Source organism: Anopheles aquasalis, chromosome 3, assembly GCF_943734665.1.
Source record: "Anopheles aquasalis chromosome 3, idAnoAquaMG_Q_19, whole genome shotgun sequence".
NCBI lineage: Eukaryota > Metazoa > Arthropoda > Insecta > Diptera > Culicidae > Anopheles > Anopheles aquasalis.
The window spans coordinates 43,384,064-43,404,063 of NC_064878.1; the positions used below are offsets into that span (position 1 = coordinate 43,384,064).

A 20,000-nucleotide genomic window follows, 5' to 3' on the forward strand; every position below is an offset into this window, starting at 1 on the left:
AGCGTTTAGTGGTTATCTGATTGATTTATCGATATGTTTACATTAGCGTTCTAATGGTTGTCAGCTGTTTCGTTGACAGATTCTAGGCTTTCCAGGAAAGGGCTGATGATCAAACGTGTAAGCTAAATCACTGAATCTAACATGTAACGGCCTCTTTAAGTGTTCCACTATCTGGCGACCTCTGAGTTATGATTATCGTATTCGATTCTGAGAGGAGCATTATGTAAAAAGGAAGGATCTTATTCGGCAATGCTAAAGGTTAAGAGAGTCGCGCTTGATGGACACGTCTTTTGTCTTTGTATTTTTGTCAAATGTTTATATTTTTTTGCTGGGAGGTGGCCCAAAGTTGTAACTTGGCAGGCTCACGAGGAAGATATCTTTCTTCATCTGCTTCGAGTTGGAGGAAAAGTATCATCATCATCGTCGTCTTCGGTGTTGTCTGAAACATTGTTAATGGTATGCTGAGATGTGATCTTGCTTGAAGTTAAAACAGTAAAAAAAGGTATTTATATTTTGCACATAGCCAATTTTCCACAAGTTCTCCCAACTTCTCTCAAATTAAAAATGTTTTGTAAGTAAGTCTGTTAATTAAGTGATACTTCTCACTTTTAGTAAAGTATCTTGCTTACAAACTATTCACTTCGAAATGTGCCGATGGTTTCCCAACGACAACAAATAAAAACAAAGCAAGAATCCGATCAACTCGACCAGAACCAGTTTGCTTTCGCTTTCCTGTTACGATACCACTCTAGTTAATGGTTCCACTCGAAATGGCTCATCATCAGGATCGCCGCAGGACGTAGGCGCCAGAACAACCGAAGCCTCTTGGCCAAATCGCCCATGACCGGCAGGCATTAGAAATTCTAATTCGGCGCACTTTGAACTTTGCAAGTAAGAGGTCATAAATTAGCGACGGTCGCGCGACCGCATCCTTGACCGAAACCCTCTCGGACTATCGGACGCCACACGAGCGGCCAAACGAACGAATTTTATGGAGCCAGTGTTCAGCATTCAGACTCGTGTTTCTTGTGCGACCGGCCCCAGTGCTGAGCTCATCTTCATATCATACCATTAACGATGTTTCGGACAACACCGAAGACGACGATGATGATGATACTTTTTCCTCCAACTCGTGCGAGCTGTGTTGACATGAAGCAGATGAAGAAAGATGCCTTCCTCGACCATCCGCGGGGTCATCGCGTTCGATCGTGGCGCGAACGGTTGCACACATATGACTTGGTCCGATGATGTTAATTCCTTCGCCGCGACTGAACACCAAAGGAGAAAAGGTTAGAACCGATAACCGCGGATGAGTTCTTCTTCTTTCTGAGACGCTCGACTTCATGGAGTTCATATAAAAAGCCGGGAATAGGCGTGATCTGGAATCAGTTGTTCACTCTGTCCTCGCCCTGACTAAACGGCTTCTCGATTCTTGCGTGCTTACGTTCAGCAACAGAAAGTGCTTTCTGACAAAATGAAATTCGTAAGTAAAATGTTGCCTCACGGTGTACAAGTTGAAAAAGGATCGGATCCACTTACAATCCCTGTTACAGGTTGCAGTGTTTGCCTTCCTGTGCCTGGCCGGTCTGTGTTTGGCCGAAGAAACCTCCATTGTGGCCGACGATAAGGAGATGAACGTCGATGGAAGCTACAACTTCCGGTAAGATTGAGATTCGGTTTCAAGTGGATTTGTTGTTCCTGACAAAAGTGTCCTTACGCTCTCTCTCTCTCTCTCTCTCTGCGCGATCGCAGCTACGAACAATCGGATGGTCAGAAGCGCGAGGAAAAGGCTGAGCTGAAGGCATCGGAAACGAATCCGGACGTACAGGCCATCTCGGTGAGCGGATCGTACGAGTACACGGATACCGATGGCAAGCGCTACCTCGTCACGTACACCGCCGACGAGAACGGTTACCGTCCGATGGTGAAGCAGCTTTAAGTGCTCGCACTACCAGTAGAGGAATGGTTTAGCTTTAGCAGAAAGAGAGAGAGAGAGAGAGAGAGCGAGTGAGATGTTGGTGAAATAAAGAAGCAAAAATGTCGAATTATAATCCCTTGCTTGGCCATTATTAAAATCCGACAATTCGTCGCTTCTTTGTGAGCTTCTGCTGCCCGCGAAAACCAATCCACAGGCTCTTCTGGACAGTGCTTATCAGAAGGAAATTTGCTTTGCAAATGCAGCGCTAAGCCGGGATCTTCGCCGGCTATCAGTCCGGCTCTGGATGACTAAATTGAATCCCTGGGACGCTTGGAGCGTGCACGTGCAGCAATCGACTCGAATCGTTCGTCGGATCATGCAAATCAAGCTTCTCCCAGGCCGCTCACGGGAGCCAACAATTAATGTTTGATTGCTCGTCGAGGTGACACTTTCCGTGATTATGCCATGCCCCGCACGTGCTGGTCGCGAACATCTACGTTTCAATCAACCATCAAGATGCATGCAAATGCGTCAGAAGTCGTCAGAAGAAACAACGACAACTACAACAACGGTGCACCCGTGATCCATCGCTAGGCACTCCTCGATCGATCACTCTGTTGCGCGATCATCGCACCGCACAGCACCACAACCACGTCTTCTGCGCAAAGTTTAAATGTCAAACGATCGCGCGATGATCGCGCAGCATTGGAAGCTTTTAGTTGTTGTTGTCGCGGAGCGAATGCGTGTGCTGGTCGCGTGCGGCCAGTGTTGACGCGTGGTTAAGTAGAAAATTACGCGAAACAACCAAACGAGCAGCCGAAATGGATGGACGAATGGGTGAACCGGTTGCCCTCGATCATCTCCTACCCTCCGATCAGCAGCATAGCTCGTGCTCCGGTAGCTCCTTCGCTGGCGAGCATAATTTGATAGTTGCATGCGCACGCACACAAACACCCGCACGATGATCCTTCGTGCGATCAGTGTCAGGTAGCGATTAAAGCTGGACGGTGTCATCTTCATCCAAGCGATTGATACGATATACCGCGCTGCTGGTGCTGGATCCAATCAAGCGCGTTCAAGCGCGATTTCCATTCGCGGTCGACACGAAACAAGTTGGTAGCGAAAGGTAAGGGTCAGCCACTAGGTCTACTCTGGGTGACTGCTTAATTGCCGACTTGGTAGCAGTGGGATTCGCAGCTGAACGCCGAGCGACTGACTGGTAGTTGATCCACCGTTGATATGCTTGAAAGAGATTCCCGAAAAACCATATCGCGGTGTTATCGGTTGTTCTGCGCTAACAGGCTTCGTGACCTCTTAAGGCATCTTAGGTGTCCCGAAAAGGTGCCAAGTGCGGCAGCTGATGGAGAACTGGAGACCGGCAATGTTTACGTTGTGCCAGTTGGTGCCGCACTGCGACGAGCGAGTGACGAACGAAGCGCTTCAAGTCAAGCTCGTCACAAACAGATGCACTCCGAAGAGGTCCTTCAATTACTGTTTGCTGTGGGTTAGTGCATGATCGTGACGTGCTCTTATGTAATGTTTTCCTAAATTTTCGAATATTCTCCCTCAAATAAATAAGTAAATTCATGGCTTAGCAACAACTTCTTAAAAAGAAATCGCCAGAAATAAGCGCACTTTTGTGCTTGTTAATTTATGATAAAAGCTGCTGTAACCAGAGATTTTTTGTGTTGAATTAACGATGAAAAACCATTTGAAATCGTTTTTCGGTTCGATCATTTTCAAACGATCTGATCGTTTGTTAGGCTGCCTTTGAAATCATTTCAGCTGCTCGTAGCTCTCCTACCTATTTTCAGGCGATATGCAGCGATCGTGGTCAGCGCCGCGATCATACTTGATCGAGAAAGAAATGTCCCGAATAAAAATGTGTTTTTCATTAATTAAATCTACGATAAACGACACAAAAAGATAAACAATAAATTTAAGAAATTGATGGTGTTATTGTGTAGTTCTAATAGAATACAAGCTGCTTTACTTTTATTGTCTTCTAAAATTGCAAATCCCTAATTAATCAAATTTAATTTGAATGGGCTCAATACGGGAAAACTTACTAGATCCGATCTTACTGAGGTACGACTAAATCAATTATTCGCATCATTTACATTGCATTTTGCGCTATTTTCCCTGTTCCATACAGTTATTAACTTTTTTTGTTTTCATGTTTTGTTACAGTGACAAAGAAACTATATATTTTGCTAGTTCTATTTTGGTCATAATTTGGTCTATTATTTCAAATAGTCCTTCGACAATTAATAGCATGTGTTTATGTACTTCTTTGAATCGTTTGTGTTGCAAAATATAAAGGCTTTTTTAATTTAAAAAGGTTATTGGACTTCTTAATCTAAAATCAATATTACCAGACGTATAAACTATTTAATCCTTTCCGTTCATAAACTAGATGTAATCTAAACTCTTTTAGGAGTCTTTTCTTCACGATAAGAAAGTAGTGGATGATGTACAACGAATAGCACCAATCGAACCCGTTGCAGGCGACTCTGTAATTTCAAAACAAAATTTTAAAAACCCATTCCTTCGAACATCATGAATTGGAACGAACAGCCGTGAAACACGCTTCACTCCATTAATTAATTCCATTCCACACCCAGGCCGCAACGCCGAAAGTTGGTAGAATGAATGGAAATCTTATTAAAAAATTAAGCAATCAATACATTAATATGTACCCCACCGCCCGGGCGTGGTGTGCGCGTGTGGCGCACAGGTTGCAAGGTGCCTGCCTGGTCTGCCTGGTCTGCGCCTGGTTCCTCGCGCACGGCCCATAGGTTACGGAGAATTAACTTTGACCGAGCGAAGGGATCACGGAAGGGTGTCGCGAATGGTACCACCACCACCACCATCATCGCTCCCTTTTTCCATGTCCGATGTCAAACACCAACACCCGGGACCGGTTCCAGGAGGGACTGCTACTACATAAGCATCCTAAGCAAACACTGCGCTGCGAGTGAGGAGGGCGCTACAAGCAGCGGTCACCGGCCACAACTTGCCTGCCAAAAATCTCTCCTCCCCTCCTGCCGGAGTTCATTCATGCCCCGCAGGACCGGACCTAATGGTGGTGGTTTTAACATTTTAAGGATTTAGGCACGGTAACACCTGCATCGCTTCGCTTCGCTCGCGGAACGAGGGGTGCCAAGCCGAAGGCGAATCTCGGTTTTCGGGGCGATTTGTTGAGGCTGGCCGGAACATATGATCGGTTCTCAGCCACCACCACCATCACCTCCACAGCAAGCAAGCCATTTGCAATCCTTAAGTGCAATCGCGGCGTGTTCGCGATGTTTGCGCTGCACGCCAAAAATCACAATCACCCCAGAGAGAGAGAGAGAGGGGTCACTGGGAACGGGCACATGTGCGCAGCCAGGATGAGGTTGGTATTGCTCCTGGTGGTGCGTGCGCAGGGTGGTTCCAGGGACCGGTCCACCACTCGGCAATCACCAGCGTGAAGAGATTGACGAAGCGACGAACCGATCACCGTTGACTGGCGGGCCCGGAACGGGTTGCATCGAATTTGGCTTACTAATAAAGCACTTCAAACCGCACCGTGTCTGAGGGACGCTGTTCAACCCCTATACTTTGCACGTGAGCTTGGATATCGTCAGCAAAAAAAAGGGGTCCCGGGTTCCGGGGGAAACGATGCAAATGTTGTTGCGATGAATTTATCTTGATGCAAAAACAAATATCACCAGATCAAGGGAGATTCGGAGATCCGGAGATTCGGAGAGCGATGCAGATTGGCCCAAGAAACACAACTGGATCGGTTGATCCAGCGGTTTATCACAATCTCAGTTTTGAAATGTGTTCACAACGAGCCCATTAATGAGGTTCTATTGTTTACACAACGTCGATGGACTGCGGCCATTGCATAAGCCCATGCGCCACGATACTAGACCGTGGTGCACACGCCAAGACACCCCGGAAGCAGATGACCCTTCCTTACGCTTTTTGACCAGCGGCTCGCATGCGGTAATCCATCATTGGGCCCGATACCACACGGACCCGAAGCGGACACAAAACAAATTCGCTGCGAAAGTATAAACAACAACAACGACAGTGGCCACCAATCTAATCCATGCAACCAGCCCCCTGGCATGGCGCTTCGTTCCTGCGAGACGAACCAATCAATCACCTGCTGCTGTCAGATCTGCTGCTGCTGCTGCTGCTACATCCCCGAGGCCTTAACGCCTCTGGTGGTCATCTCCGGCCATGCGACGGGCATGTAAACCAACAATCCATATTGTGATTTGCGTTTGAGCCAAGGCGTTTAGGGAATGGGGATGCGATGTGATGTCGGAAATGGCGCGGTGTGCTCGTTACGAAGCTAACTTTCAATTAACACTTTTTGTTTCCATCGGATGGACGCTGCTAATGGATGGCTGTTCGCAGCGAGTAATGGCTTGATTTGGATCGTCCATGAGATCGTCCAGAGTGCATTTGATGCACTTCGCCGAGCATTCCCCGGCAACCCATCGGAAACGCTTTGTTCAAATGTATTCTGTTGGAAAAGAAATGCATTTTCTGAAACTGTGGCAGATCGTTTAAGAGATTGTTTCTTGTTGAATTTGATACTCTGTTTAATTTCCTGATTATTAACCAAAAATAGAGTTGTGTTTGTTTTTAAATAATTACCTTTCCTACTCTTAATGAAATGTATCGAGTATCGGCCTCATTTTTAGCCAATTTACTACATACATTTTAAATAATTAATCATTTATAATAATAATTTGTTGACATCTTCAAAGCTTCTCAGTTAAAACTACGCGTATTTCCCAAAAAACGGATGACGGATTGATCAATGATCAAACCGGGTTCGTCGCTTAAGTCTTAAGGGGCAAGTCTTTTGATTTGTACCAAAAACGGTGCCCATCGTAGCTGCGTGATGGGTCGTCAGAAAAAATACAAATCAACGTTCTTTTGTTGGATTACTAGTTTATCCTGATAGGCCTTTTGAGTTTTTGTCGAATTTCAAATTTTTCGATTTTTGGTAGATTTTTGAAGTTGACAATGTGATGCGTTTTTACGATTTTACCTACAAAATAGAGTTTGACGTAATTGTTTAAAAAAAGTATCAACAATTTTGTGTGAAAGCTCAACAGCACTACCTTGCAGGTATAATGTAAATATTATGTGAACAAAATTTGGCAATTCAAAATCGATCGGCTCATTTGTTTTGTATGCTACGATGGGCACCAACCGATGTTGGTTTTGGGAAACACACTTCAAAGTAACGAGATGCATTAAGCCATGTATGAAGCACGGATGTTTTAAAAACTATATCTTTCTCAGTTTTACTTCGATTGACCCAAAAAAATAAACAATATTCTTGAAAGGAATAAGATACGAAAATATGTTCTACATGAGTATCAGCCTTCCAGTCATTCCGGTATACTGCTGATGTGCTTCTCTAGTGAATATTTTAACGACCCGCATTTTAATTATGTTGTTCAATCATTACCCTTTCATTTCAATATGTAAAATGTGTCTTTGTTGTTTATTTTCCTCTTTTACTCAATTATATAGAATTTTAAACTCACACTATACTCATTGATTTATTGGCACATTGTGCTGTCTTTATCACATCCAGCCAGGCTCATGCAGGACATCATTGTTGTACCAGGTAACTAAAATCACAGTGAAACACAAAAAGAAGATATAGAAGACATGAAGAATCTATTGCACTTCTGTTGGCCACCCACCCAATGTCACTCACAGCCATGCCATCTCAGGTTGCATCGCTGCTCACCAATTTTCACCAACCATTACCGCCCCACAACCACCACCACAAACCTCTTCCCTTGCACATCGAAAGTCCATTTTCGGCAACCACATTTGTCGAATGCATTTTTCGCACCCTCCTTCCACTGTCACGATGAAACAAAAAAACGCCAAAGTCAACAAAACCAACATTCAGTGGCAACTCCATTAGCGCCAGCATGTGTGTGGCAAGCCAGGACCGAAATGCAGCGACGAAAAGGCACTGGCAGTGCATCAATTTGCCTCCCCAACATGTGTGCAGTCAACAACACATGTAACTCGATCACCATGCATGCTCTCGAATGTGTGCCGGAAGAGGCCACCGGACCGCGAAAACTTGGGGCCCTGTTGCGATGGGGGCGCCTGTAACCGACAATGTGTCTGCACACACCATTCGACACACACGCGCGCACGCACACTGGCTTCCAATTTTCCAATCAAATTACATCTTCTTTTGTCCGACTTTTCGGGGCGTTTTTCTCGTCGGCTTTTACTTCACTTTCGATTGATTTGCGGCGCGGCGATCGATTTTTCGAAATCTGCAAGCGAGTGCGGCTCGCTGTATGGCCTGACTGTTGGCCGATTGCGCCCATTTCCCTGTTGTTTGCATGATCGATGCATGATGTAAATATGAAGTACGAAATGAGGCTTCTTGGGTTGGTATATCACATACTGTATATTGTTGCATACATGTCACGACAATAAAGATCATTCGGCCGGCGCCGATGACGATAACTAGCCTGACTTGGCTTCTCTAGTCAGTCGTGGGTTGGGAGGTGTTTTACTCCCTCACTAACTTCCCTCTAGTACGCGCTGTAACCATGAGGAGCGGGCTGAGCGTACTCTGGCTCCGCATCATGATGCTGCTGGGGCTGGCTGGCGGCCTTGGCGTAAGCATCGATCAGTTCCTGGGGCACTGGTGGTGGCGTTGGGATGTGCGATCCCTTGGCCTGGAATCCATTCTCATCGGCAACGTAGCTGATGGACACGGGCACACCATGGGGATCGGTGTAAGAGTACGATCCGTGAGCGACCTGCACCTCGTGATCCTTGCTGCCAGCGTTCTTCACGAATCCTTCTTCCTGCGCCGCAATTCCGTTGCCGGATTCGTACGCGAACTTGTAGCTTCCGTCGTGGCTGCTGTAGGATTCACTGTGGACGATCGGAATCGGTGGACCCTGGTGCTCGTAGGCCGGAGCATGGTGATGCTGCTCGGCTGAACCGATAACGGTGACCGAAGCGATCACCAGGAGTCCCAGAGCGGTAGCAATGAACTGCAAAGGGTGAGATCGAGAGGAGTGAGAATTAAATCAGTGTTCCAAGAGGTCCCCCACACGGAGTATCTTACCATTTTCATGTTGATGGTTTAAAGAGATTCGGGATCGATGAGGATTGCACTGGAACTGAAGGCGGACTGGCTGGCTGCTGCTACCGATTGCGATTGCTCAAGCTGCACTGATGGCCTTCCGAAAATCGTATTTTCTTTTTATACCAAAAGCCGGTGCCACTGCCGGACTCGGATACTGGGGCCCACCACTATCGGCCCTCCTTCTTCTCTTCACCCCGCCATTGTAGCGGATGCTTCCCCGGACCGATTGGCTCCGTACAAATGGAAAATGACGGGAGAGACAAGAAGGCGAGCATCAAAACAAAATAACAAAAAAAAAAAACGAACCTCCAACTGAAAAGAAATAAAATATTCGGGGGATGCCGCAGCATCGATTCCGCCTTCTCCGGTCGCCCGCCCGGGACGGGGTAATGAGAGCGTTGCCATAAGCGCACCACCAGAGGGGGAGGGAAGCCTTCACTGATAAATCGATGTTATGCGCACGAGACCACGGAACACAACGCCCCGCTCTTTGGTGGCACGCGGCGCAAGGGTGATGATGGTCATGATGATTGGCTGGTGGTGCTGCTGTTGCTGGTGGTGATCGAGGTGATGAGTATGTTCCATGTCTTAATACACTTTTGCTTGCAGCCGATTTTTTTCCCCGACCCCCACGGGGTGGCCACACTTTGGCCACACCGTGAGAGGTATGCACTCGCCATTTGGCCCGGAATTGTGTAAACACATGGGGCCACCATGGTACCCTCGGATGGGGATGCAAATCGATCGCACCAGCAAGCAACCAGCGCAACGTAACAACGTGGAAGCGCACGTAAGTGCGAGCGAAGCGGAGTAGATAGTGGCCTCCGGGCCGGGCCACGGTGGAAGAGCAGAAGAAAGAAAAGAATCGTTCGAAGAGTCCGTGCACCACCGTGTACCGTGAACTGCATCCTGTGATTGCATGCGATTGTGATTTTAAAATAGATCTGGATGCGTGGATGCTCGTTGGTGGTCATTTTGGCCCTTAGCATGCGATTAGAAGCTTAAGATGATCCAGATGACAGCCCTGCACCATGATAACTTGTATCGTTTTACTGTTGGACCGCAATGCCGCTATCGATTTCGTTCTGTTGTTGCTATCCATTCTACCAGAATTCATTTTGAACGACTATCATTAACTGCTTTTCCTGGATCATCATTAACTACTGATCATTAATTACTGAACTGCTTTAAAAATTATTATGAAAAAAGGAAATTAACAAGGATAGACTTATGCTAATTTGGGTGGAAAAGGTTAATCTTTTCTGTGACAAATCTTCTAATTGTCTTTGTTATATTAAGCTATAACTTTTAAGAAAATATTAGGTCATGGTTTGAGGGAAATTCATAAAAAACAGCCATGGTATCAGCGTTAGGGAAGCATGGGTGTTTTTTGGGGTGTACATCTTAGCTTCGTGCTCGATCGTCTGAGATATAAAAATCGAGATGCTTTTGCAAGCTGATTAATATCTTAAAGTCATTAGGACTTTCTTTAGAAATGAGCATTTTCTTTACATTTCTGGAACGATTTTGATGTTGAGAAAGTAATATTTTAATTAAAAAACCTAGCATTACATAATTGTTTAAGCAAACGTATCATCAAATTTAACAAAACACTCAATGGAGCTACATGTTAAATGAAGTGAAGAATAAATATTCCAAGATTCAAGAACATTGGTTCACCAGAATTAATGATGAAATAGACACTAACTTTGAAACGTAGCGTCATACCTCATGGTATGCCATTCAGGATTTCAAAAGCACTGCATCTTTGTTCGGTGCTTTGTTTGTTTGTTTCGATCAATTTAAATAAAATACATTTTTTAATGGTTGAAAGTCAAAATAAAAATGTAAAAAATTAAAGGACCAATCAATAACACTTGAAGCCACAAAACCTCTATTAAGACCTCTTTGCAATGTTTCCCAAGCAATAAACTACTAAACACAATTACTGAACCCATTGTATCGATGGCATAAACCAGGACAACTACGAACAGTGAAACTGTTTTTCAAAAATTAAAATCATTTACCATTAGCTTAGTATTGCCAGCGATATCGGATGGATCGGACAAATCCAAGTTCACTACTACCGAACGCCCGTCTGCTTCTCGTGCTGTCGTGCGGCTCCACCTTCCCATTTTGGCGAACAATTTCTGCTCGCTTGTAATCTCTCGTTTTTGGCCAACCGCCGCCGCACTATGCTTTGCTCCAACTTCATGATAATCGATTTTTGCTTTATCATTTTCATTCCGCCCGCCCGGATCATGCTGGTGGCCAAATTTGGCGACAGCAATTTGCTGCACGCAAACAATGCTACCCTCAGCTCAACACACGTAACACCCCTTCGAACCGAACGCGATCAATCAACTGGCCACGATCGAGAGAGCGCGCCAGCATCCGTTGCATACCCTTCTCATCGCTCACTGACCTACGGCGATGGAATTGACCTGATACCAACTCATGACCAATGAAGTATAATTTAGAGCAGTAATCGAGAGCACAAAATCGCGATCAAAATAGTACAACTGTGTAGTTGTTGCTGACTGAATGATCTCCAGGGAAACGTTAAGGTGCAGTTGAATCCACAAATCTTACCTCAGCATCAACTGGCTCCCGGATCCGGATATCGCAGCCACAGCATCCGAAGACACCGCAGTTTCCGGTGCTGAAAGTCTAGAGGAAGGACTGTGAAGCGTGCGTTGAAGCGAGAAAGAACAAGAAACAGACGAAATTGAATCAATCTGCATTGTGCTGTCCACCAAAAAGCAGTCGAGCATTAATGCATCTGCATCACTCAGCAGCACCAGCATGGCCATAAACCTACAGGTCACAGCTGTGTGGCCCAAAAATGATGCAAAGAGTGCCTTGGGCGCTACGCTGTCCACTGGAGTGGTGTGCCGGCTGCTGCTCTAGATTCTACCATCGATCGCGACCCATCGTTACCTTTGCTTCTTCTTCTTCTTCGGTTACTGGCCATGTTTCTCTTCACTCCAAAGCCACTCTAGTGCTCTGTTGCAATCAAACGGCACACCACGGAGCACATGTGCTGCTGCTGTGGACGAGAGAAAGGATCGCGATCGCGCCTGAAGAAGAAGGAACCCGTGGCGGCGGTGTGTAGCGGTGCAGAATCGTGCAAAAGGTAAATTGATTCGAAATTTCGCATACTACCCTGCCCCTCCTCGCCTGAGTCGCGTGGCCCCGATGAAAGTCTTTTAAAATAATAACTTTCAATTTCGTTTAGATGATGTACAGCCCTCGTTTCCCTCCCAAGGAGGCGAGGGAAGTGTGATGGGTGAGGTGTGGTGATGATTCGCATCGTGGAGAGGCCGCATAGTTTTTTTTGTGTTTGGGGGGAACCACGGCGCAGCATAGATCGGCCCGTTAGAAGAAGGCGAGAAGGCGAGAAGCGGTTCGGTAGGAGAAGCGCGTGTGCCACGATTCGCTTCATTTCGTTAAAACTGTGGCACCACACTGTGGCGCTCTCTTTCCCTCTCTCTGTCTTTGGCCCCCGGGGGTCTTTTTTTGGGGTGGATTTTCGTGAGTGATTTTCGGCGCCGGCAACCTCCCCACCGATCCAGCCAATCGCTTGGCGTTTTGTCGTCCGTCTCGATCACGGCGATCGGGAATCAGCTGTCGGGGCAGCCGACGATGTGGGAGACGCGATTCCAGTATAAATATCTATTGATCGACAGACCATTCAATCAGTACACAACCAACAGCCAGCTCAGCAGTAGCAGCAGCAGCAGCAGCAGCAACAGCAATTACCTTTTCTTACAACCCAAACCTTGGACACAAGATGAAGACGGTAAGAACGCCGGAGCGACAGCAGTGACAGTGCATTCCAGGATAACCAATCATTACCATCACCATCTTCTTCTTGTTCTCAGTTCGTCGCCCTGTTTGCCGTGATTGCCGTGGCCAGCGCTATCGGTGACTATCACCAGCACGCCGTGTACCAGCACGAACCGACCGGTAAACCGATCCCGATCGTGCACAGTGAGTCGATCAGCAACCACGACGGTAGCTACAAGTTCGGGTACGAGTCGGCCAACGGAATTGCGGCCCAGGAGCAGGGCTTCGTGAAGAATGGCGGCAGCAAGGACCATGAGGTGCAGGTCGCTCACGGTTCCTTCTCCTACACCGATCCCCACGGCCACCCGGTGTCGGTGAGCTACGTTGCCGATGAGAATGGATTCCAGGCTAAGGGATCGCACATCCCGACCCCACCACCAGTGCCGAAGGAGCTGATCGATGCTTACGCCAAGGCCGCCAGCCAGCCTCAGCACCAGCATGAGCCGGAGCACTACGTGCCGCAGCCCCAGGCCTATGGCAAGCACAGCTACTAAGCCACCGTTGCCGCCAAGGAAGCTTCTCTCCTCATTCATCATTGTGATCCACCTATCGAGTAGTATCTGTCTTCTCCGTTTCCGATTCTGTTCCTCCTCCTCCTGCTGCTGAATGCTGCTGAAGAACCGGTGAAACCCGGGGCTCGGACGAGAAACGGAGAGGGGAAAAAAGGATATGAAAATATAATCTCAATCTCACTACCTAACCTAACAATATTCGGTTTGTTTTGTTACTTAAGGGGGGGCATTCGGTAAATTCTTGCCAAAACATGGCTCATTTCTGACGATTTTTTGCGACGTAAACATTCAATTTAATTTTTTCAAGTGAATGACATATTAAACTCAAATTTTTGAAGAATGTTTAGTTCTATTTTGGGAAAGATTGGTAGAAAACTTCATCCATGGCATTAAATTTATGACGGTGCGTCTGCGAAAAGATACTTTTTACGGTGCCCATCGAAGCTGCGTGATGGGTCATCAAAACAATACAAATCGATACTCGTTTGAAAGATTATAAGGTTATCCAGGTAGCCCCGGAGAGTTTTTGTTGAATTTTCAATTTATAGATTTTTGGCAGATTTTGGAAGTTGAAAAAGTGATGCTTTTTCTGCCAAAAAAATCGAGTTTGACATAATTGTTAAAAGAAAAGTATCAACTATTTTCGTAAAATCCCGTCGGGGCTACCTGGCAAAAAGTGTACAAATTATGTGTTAAAAATTTCAAATCGATCGGTGCAGTAGTTTTTATGGTACAATGGGCACCGGTTTTTTAAAACGTTGGTTTTGCATAGTGGTTTTTAGTGTGGATTTAAAAAAATCTGTAACTTGATACGGGTTTGCTTCGATTGCTTCAAAAAATTTACACAATGTTTTTGAAAGGACCAGCTTTTAGGGAAAAATGTTAAAAATAGGGGTCAGAAAAGAAAATAAATACCGAAGCTCCACCTTAAAGCTTGGTACACTTAATATTTGGTCGCATTCTTTTACTAACTGTAGCGCCCCTAGTGGTCGCTTTGTTACTCTGTAACATAGTTTTTTCTTTTGGTGATAAAAAAATTGTCAAAATCGAACCATATCTTCAAAAGTTATCGCCGCTGGAACACGAAGGGCGAAAAAAGAGTCTGCACACTCACTATGAAAACTCAATTTGACTGGAGTAAAAACCCACGTTGAGCTGCATTGTGGCAAAAACCAGGAGACAAATTTGACTTTAGCAATCATAGAGGGAATACGATAGTAAGGTTTTAGTTCATTTACGCAGATCAAATTGCCCGTAAACTGCTCATTTGACAAGCGCTCTGCAGTTGTGGTTCGAAAACGCCTTTTATAAGTTCTCATAAAGGTCCCGTTAAGTTCTGGCCCGACTTGGCAAGCCTCCATTACAGCATAGAGATCATAAATTGGTATCGAAACAACAGTATTGATTTCATACCAAAAATCATCAATCCACCAAGTTACCAACAGTATCGCCCAATACCATTATATTGGGCTATTATGGAACAAAAACTAAAGAAACGTTGGAAAATGATTATAAATCCGACAAAGGTGGGATAAAATGACTAATGAGCCTTCGTCTACTACTATGCAGCACAGTATGTGTCGCTTAAAACCAAAAGTGCGTAAATTAATACGCAACGTGGCAAAATAATTTAATCGCTATTTTTTATGCATACCTTTTCCAAGTGTTTAGCTTATTTCTGGCCTGAGATGTGTCCTATTTCGTGCGGCCAAATATTAAGAGTTCCAAGCTTTACTTAATGGAATGTGCGTGTAATGGGGGCAGGAAGGTGCTGAAGAAGTCACTGGAAGTCAACACGAGGCACGCGACACGACGCGTGCACCATCTTGAGATTCGCTCGCTTAAGGTACTTTTTGCTGACTAGAAATCCTCTGGTAGTCCCATCCTGGTAGCAGCAGGTCCAGTCGGTCCAATACGCCATGTCATTTGCACGTGTGCCAAGTCGTCCTCCCTCGCACCGCTCACTCTCTATCAGCAATCTCTGCCCTTCTCAGACGCCCCAGAACCCGGCCACAGACCGTACCTGATGACACCACCGTGGAATCTGTTCCGGCTGCGCTGCGGTTGTACCGAGGAAGGAGGGCATGACAAATTGTCTATTCTCATCTCACACCACCCCTGAAAGTCTGTCCTGTCCATCACTAATCTCGTTCTAATAGACGAACACAACACCGAACGACACCAGGGCGCTTACGGGGTCCTTCCCTCCATTTATTTCCAGGTCACGCCGGACCGGGAGGGTCGTCCTGGTCGTCGCACTGGTCGTGGTGGTTTGCGTTTCGCGTGCGGACGAATTGTTTAATCAACTTGCCACAAACCGGGGTGTACGCCATGGTCCGCCACTCAATCAAGCGTAGCGTCAGGATGCGTTACCAGGACCAAGGAGGGGGACAGGGGACAAGAGGATGAGTAGAGAGTCCTGTTGAGGCATCTCTTTGAGGCATTTATGACGGGATGGTGGCTTGAGGGATGTAGCACCCCAAGAGCAGCCCTGCACACCGATATGACGCCACGGACCATTCGATATCCTTCGTTTGTTCCGGCATCACTCCGAGTTTCGGAGATTCTCGCCACCCTCCCCTGGCCACCGCGGGGATCAGGCGATAATGTTTGCTTTCGGAGACGAGATGTATTACCATTAAAAAATAATAAATCAAACTTTATGAAATGGAATTCTTTCGGTGGTGATGATGGTTTTTGTAAAAGTTAACAATTCAATTATCGAATCGGTACGACGGGCAAAGGTGACACACCATTATAACCCCTCTTTTATGCTAGAACATTAAAAAAAAAAAAACAAATAAAATGCAAACAAAATTTGATGAACATTTTCGCACAATCGAAAAAAATATCAGTTTTCTCTCTTTATCTCTCTGATAAATTATTTAACACAATAATATCGCACCGATTGCAGCGTTTAATTCCTGAACGTTGCTCTAATCGAGCTTGAAATGCATGATCCAAATGAGAAAACGCTTCTCGCTTGCCGCTTGAAGTCACCAGCACCACGTGCGCCAATGCTTACGTCATCCGCCAACGACAAGTTCTTCGCACCGCACCGAGTGTCCGTTGTGGCGAGTAGTAGCGCGAGTGTACCTAGTGTTGGCCCTCTCGTCGGGCTACCACACGGTCACCGCCCTTTCAATTTGGTCAATGTCTTCTGCTGCACCCCTCCTTGGCGGCCACAACACTCCGGTGAAAGAAGGTCAAACAAGAAAACGACATCTCACCGCACAGCTACTCCCGCTGGGTGCTGTGGAAACGCATCAAGTAGTCGGTCGGTCTGGTCGAATCCCTGCAGAAACCCGGTCAGCCTCCGTGTGGCCCCTCTCCGGGCCCCTGGTGGGTGTCACATGGTTCATATCACACAATCATTATGATTGCCGCCAGAACTGATCGCTGCACCATTTGCTGATACGCGCGCGAACACGTGGTGCGCTAGAAAGAGAGAGAGAGCCCATTGTGAGCCAGCAACGCAAATGTAGTGATAATATTTGGGCTTTTCATGGAGCCCCTTCCCCTGCTAAGGTTTTTTTTATTGAGTTTACCACCGCACCCTCCTCCAGACTCGCCCGTTCGTGAAGCTGCGGCGGCGCTACATTAGGGTCAGTTGATTTTCTATTATTAAGCCAATACATCAATCCATGGCACCCGGGGGTCACCAGGGGTGCGCCAGGGTGCGAGGAGATTTTGGCCCGGATGTGACGAAACAATTATGATCGCCATGAGCAAGACCATCGTGTGATGCCGCTGTGCATGCGTGTTTTGATGGGTAGATGATATGAAGAAATGCATCCGATGTCCGCGATTTGATGCGGAGGTCTTTTTTTTATTGAAATATATGTTTCCATTCTGGTTCTCGTTCGCTAGGGGCGCTGGAAGGAGGGGATTTAGATTTCGAGATTTGTATCGTGGTCACGATCGGAGCGATCAAAATTCAGGTTTAGGCTGGCGATATATGCGCGACAACAACTGGAACCTATCACGAGCGCATGTTGTAGAGCGAGTGAAGGAAATGATTAGCAGGCTTTTCGATGAAATAGAAAAACGGGAAAATTCATTTCGGCGAAAACCATTTTTCATGCCGAACCCGAATTAAAAATTTCCTCTACGATACTAGAACCATTCCCAGAATGATTACTATTTGTCTACGAAGCATGATCAGATGGAAATCCTTTTTTGTGTAATTGATGCTACATAATTTGTTATATTTTCTATTTTAATAGAAATTTGAACCTCAAAAATGAAAGAGAATATCACCAAAGAATTTGCTGCGGTCCAACTAATGCACTATAGTCCGAGTTTAAAGAATCTAAATTACTCGGGAGGCTACAACACTTCACATAATACTATCACTAAAGAGTTCAAGTACTCAGAACAGTTTATGGAGATGCATTATCAGCTGCAGCTATTGAAGCGACATTAGTATAGTCAACAAGGTGAACCAATCTTCATAATTTGCCCAAAAATTGGAATTCTGATACAACTTTAATGCCACTAATGGTTCCTGCTGTACTCCAATTGACGCCCAATAACTAATCTAGCCATTGAACCACACAGCAGTGGCTTTTTTAATTTGATTGATTCATTCTTCTCAAAACCAGGCCCCCAGTAATATATTCCGTTTCGGGGACCGTTTTCAGCTGATTTCTCATTTCCAATCGACCGAACGCGAGCTATTTTCCGATAACATTCCAAAAGATCACGGTTCCTCCAATCATATCCTTTGGCCGCCCTCTCTTTCATCTCCGAGACTCGCTATCTGCTTCCGTAATTGAAACGTAATGTAATGTAAACAGAACAAATCAACCCCTTATTGGGAGAAAAAGGGGAAAAAAGCGCGGCACTAAGGCCGATCGTCGTCGGTCGCTACTAGTTACTCCGTCAGGATAAGCCAAGCCTCGATAATAAAAAAAAAACCTAAAGGTTCCTCCATCTCTCCTCAACCCTTCCCGGTTTTTATGGTTTGATTTAAACAATTGGGCGCACTGGGGCCACCATTTGAAAAGGCAAACAATTGGCATCGGGCATGTAGGCGAAAGACGTGCCCATCCGCACCCTATCAATCCACCACCACCACTAGCACGTGTCGTGAGGCTACAGGTTGTACGGCTGGCCCATGGCCCCGATGGCCCAGTGTGGCCAACGGGAACGAACGACTTGAAAAACATATGATTCTGACGTCCTTGCACGTCCTCGTCCGTAAAGGAGCAACAAGCACAGGATATAAAAGGGCCAAGCGAGTGGGAGAGAGAGAGAGAGAGAGAGAGAGCGCACCCTTCGCTTAATCGAACGCTTAAAGAGCAAAAGCGTGCCATCGAGCTACCGATTAACCGCAGCAGCCAAGGGGATCGGAGCATTGTACGCCGGCAGGGAGCAGCGAGTCCTCTGATTGGTCCTCTGGCGAACCGTCAGGGGTCCGTCCGTCGGAGGGGTTGATGCCTGATCTTTATCAATTCATTTAAAAACTATTATGCGGTGTTGTTGTGCCGGAGATCCGGATTCTACCTCTTCACCCTCCACTTCCTTCGTAAGGCGCAAGTGGTCGTGAGATTTTTAGCACTTGTCGCCATGGTGCCGATGGTGCCTGCTCCTGTGCTGCCGTGTACCGGGGGTGACTTTGGCAATGGGTCGCGCTCTTCCCGTTTTCGCAACAGGACACAGCATCAGAACGAGCACCGGTGCGGTGGGGTGACGAACCGAACCGTGTGTTTGATCATGCACCCGAGGTCGAACCGTGCAGATGAAGGGTGGGCCACCACCCGGGGGTTGGTGTGTATTCCGTCACACTTGCTAATGCGCTCCCGCCAAGAAGCTAGTCCCTGTTCCGTGCCATGGCGTGCCGTGCGAGCGCAACACCTGATGATCCTGATGGCGGCCGTATCAGTCGGTCCCGGTCATCTATAAAAACATCCTGCACCACCGGGGACGGCGTTTAGAACGAGTTGGAACGTGGTGGTGGCAGGATCGACCATCGTGACGTGTTCCGGGGCAAGTGAAATCCGCAAAGTGCATCCGTGATGTTCCCGACGACGGCGTTCGCACCGAGTGCTACCGGTGCCGGTGGATCGTCGGCACCGTTTGGACGCAAGTGCCACTCGGAGATCGATCTTAATCTTAACCTTAGTCCGGTGCCCTCACCGGACGCGTACGAAGGATACGTTGAGCTGTCTTCACAATCTGCATCCTCATCGGGGATACCAGTACGCCAAGCTTCTCCACCGGTTCCGAATACCGTTTGTGCCGTTGGCTTCCTACCGAGCGATTCCGTTTCGAAGGCGTACCACCCGGAGGAAGTGTGTCTCCGAGGATCACTATCATCGGCAGCGACGATGGCGGCAGCGGCGACAGGCAGCACAAGGATGACCATGATCCGGAAATCCTCCTCAACCGGATTGCTCACAGCGAATGAGTCTGTCGGTGGGGGCAAGGGTTGCCACTGGATCCGTTCGATCCGGTTAGCAAGTGATGTCCGGAGTTTTAACGCACTGCTAGAGCTGACCACGTCGCAAATGTTGCGCATTCGACTCACGGCCGATGTGGCGAACGGGGAGGAGTTGAAGCTCTGGTT

At 46.8% G+C, this 20,000-nt stretch overlaps 3 protein-coding genes across 3 annotated transcripts; 2 read left to right on the forward strand and 1 right to left on the reverse strand.

The window, feature by feature from the left end:
* Positions 1-1,422: 1,422 nt before the first annotated feature.
* Positions 1,423-2,017, forward strand: LOC126575222 (endocuticle structural glycoprotein SgAbd-5-like). Its single transcript, XM_050235804.1, has 3 exons — positions 1,423-1,483; positions 1,554-1,660; positions 1,753-2,017. The coding sequence occupies exons 1-3, from the start codon at positions 1,475-1,477 to the stop codon at positions 1,937-1,939; spliced, it is 303 nt and encodes a 100-aa protein (XP_050091761.1). The 5' UTR covers positions 1,423-1,474; the 3' UTR covers positions 1,940-2,017.
* A 5,520-nt stretch (positions 2,018-7,537) lies between these two features.
* Positions 7,538-13,411, forward strand: LOC126576678 (endocuticle structural glycoprotein SgAbd-2-like). Its single transcript, XM_050237984.1, has 2 exons — positions 7,538-7,555; positions 12,953-13,411. The coding sequence occupies exons 1-2, from the start codon at positions 7,538-7,540 to the stop codon at positions 13,409-13,411; spliced, it is 477 nt and encodes a 158-aa protein (XP_050093941.1).
* LOC126574839 (endocuticle structural glycoprotein SgAbd-2-like) lies at positions 8,503-9,056 on the reverse strand. Its single transcript, XM_050235227.1, has 2 exons — positions 9,048-9,056; positions 8,503-8,973 (listed from the first exon to the last, which is right to left on the reverse strand). Exons 1-2 carry the CDS (start codon positions 9,054-9,056, stop codon positions 8,503-8,505), a joined length of 480 nt encoding a protein of 159 aa, XP_050091184.1.
* Positions 13,412-20,000: the final 6,589 nt, after the last annotated feature.

What these genes read in the sequence shown, in the direction of transcription:
- LOC126575222 (XM_050235804.1), top strand. An exon ending in GATGGAAGCTACAACTTCCG is followed by an intron (nt 1,661 to 1,752) that starts GTAAGATTGAGA and finishes GCGCGATCGCAG; the next exon opens with CTACGAACAATCGGATGGTC.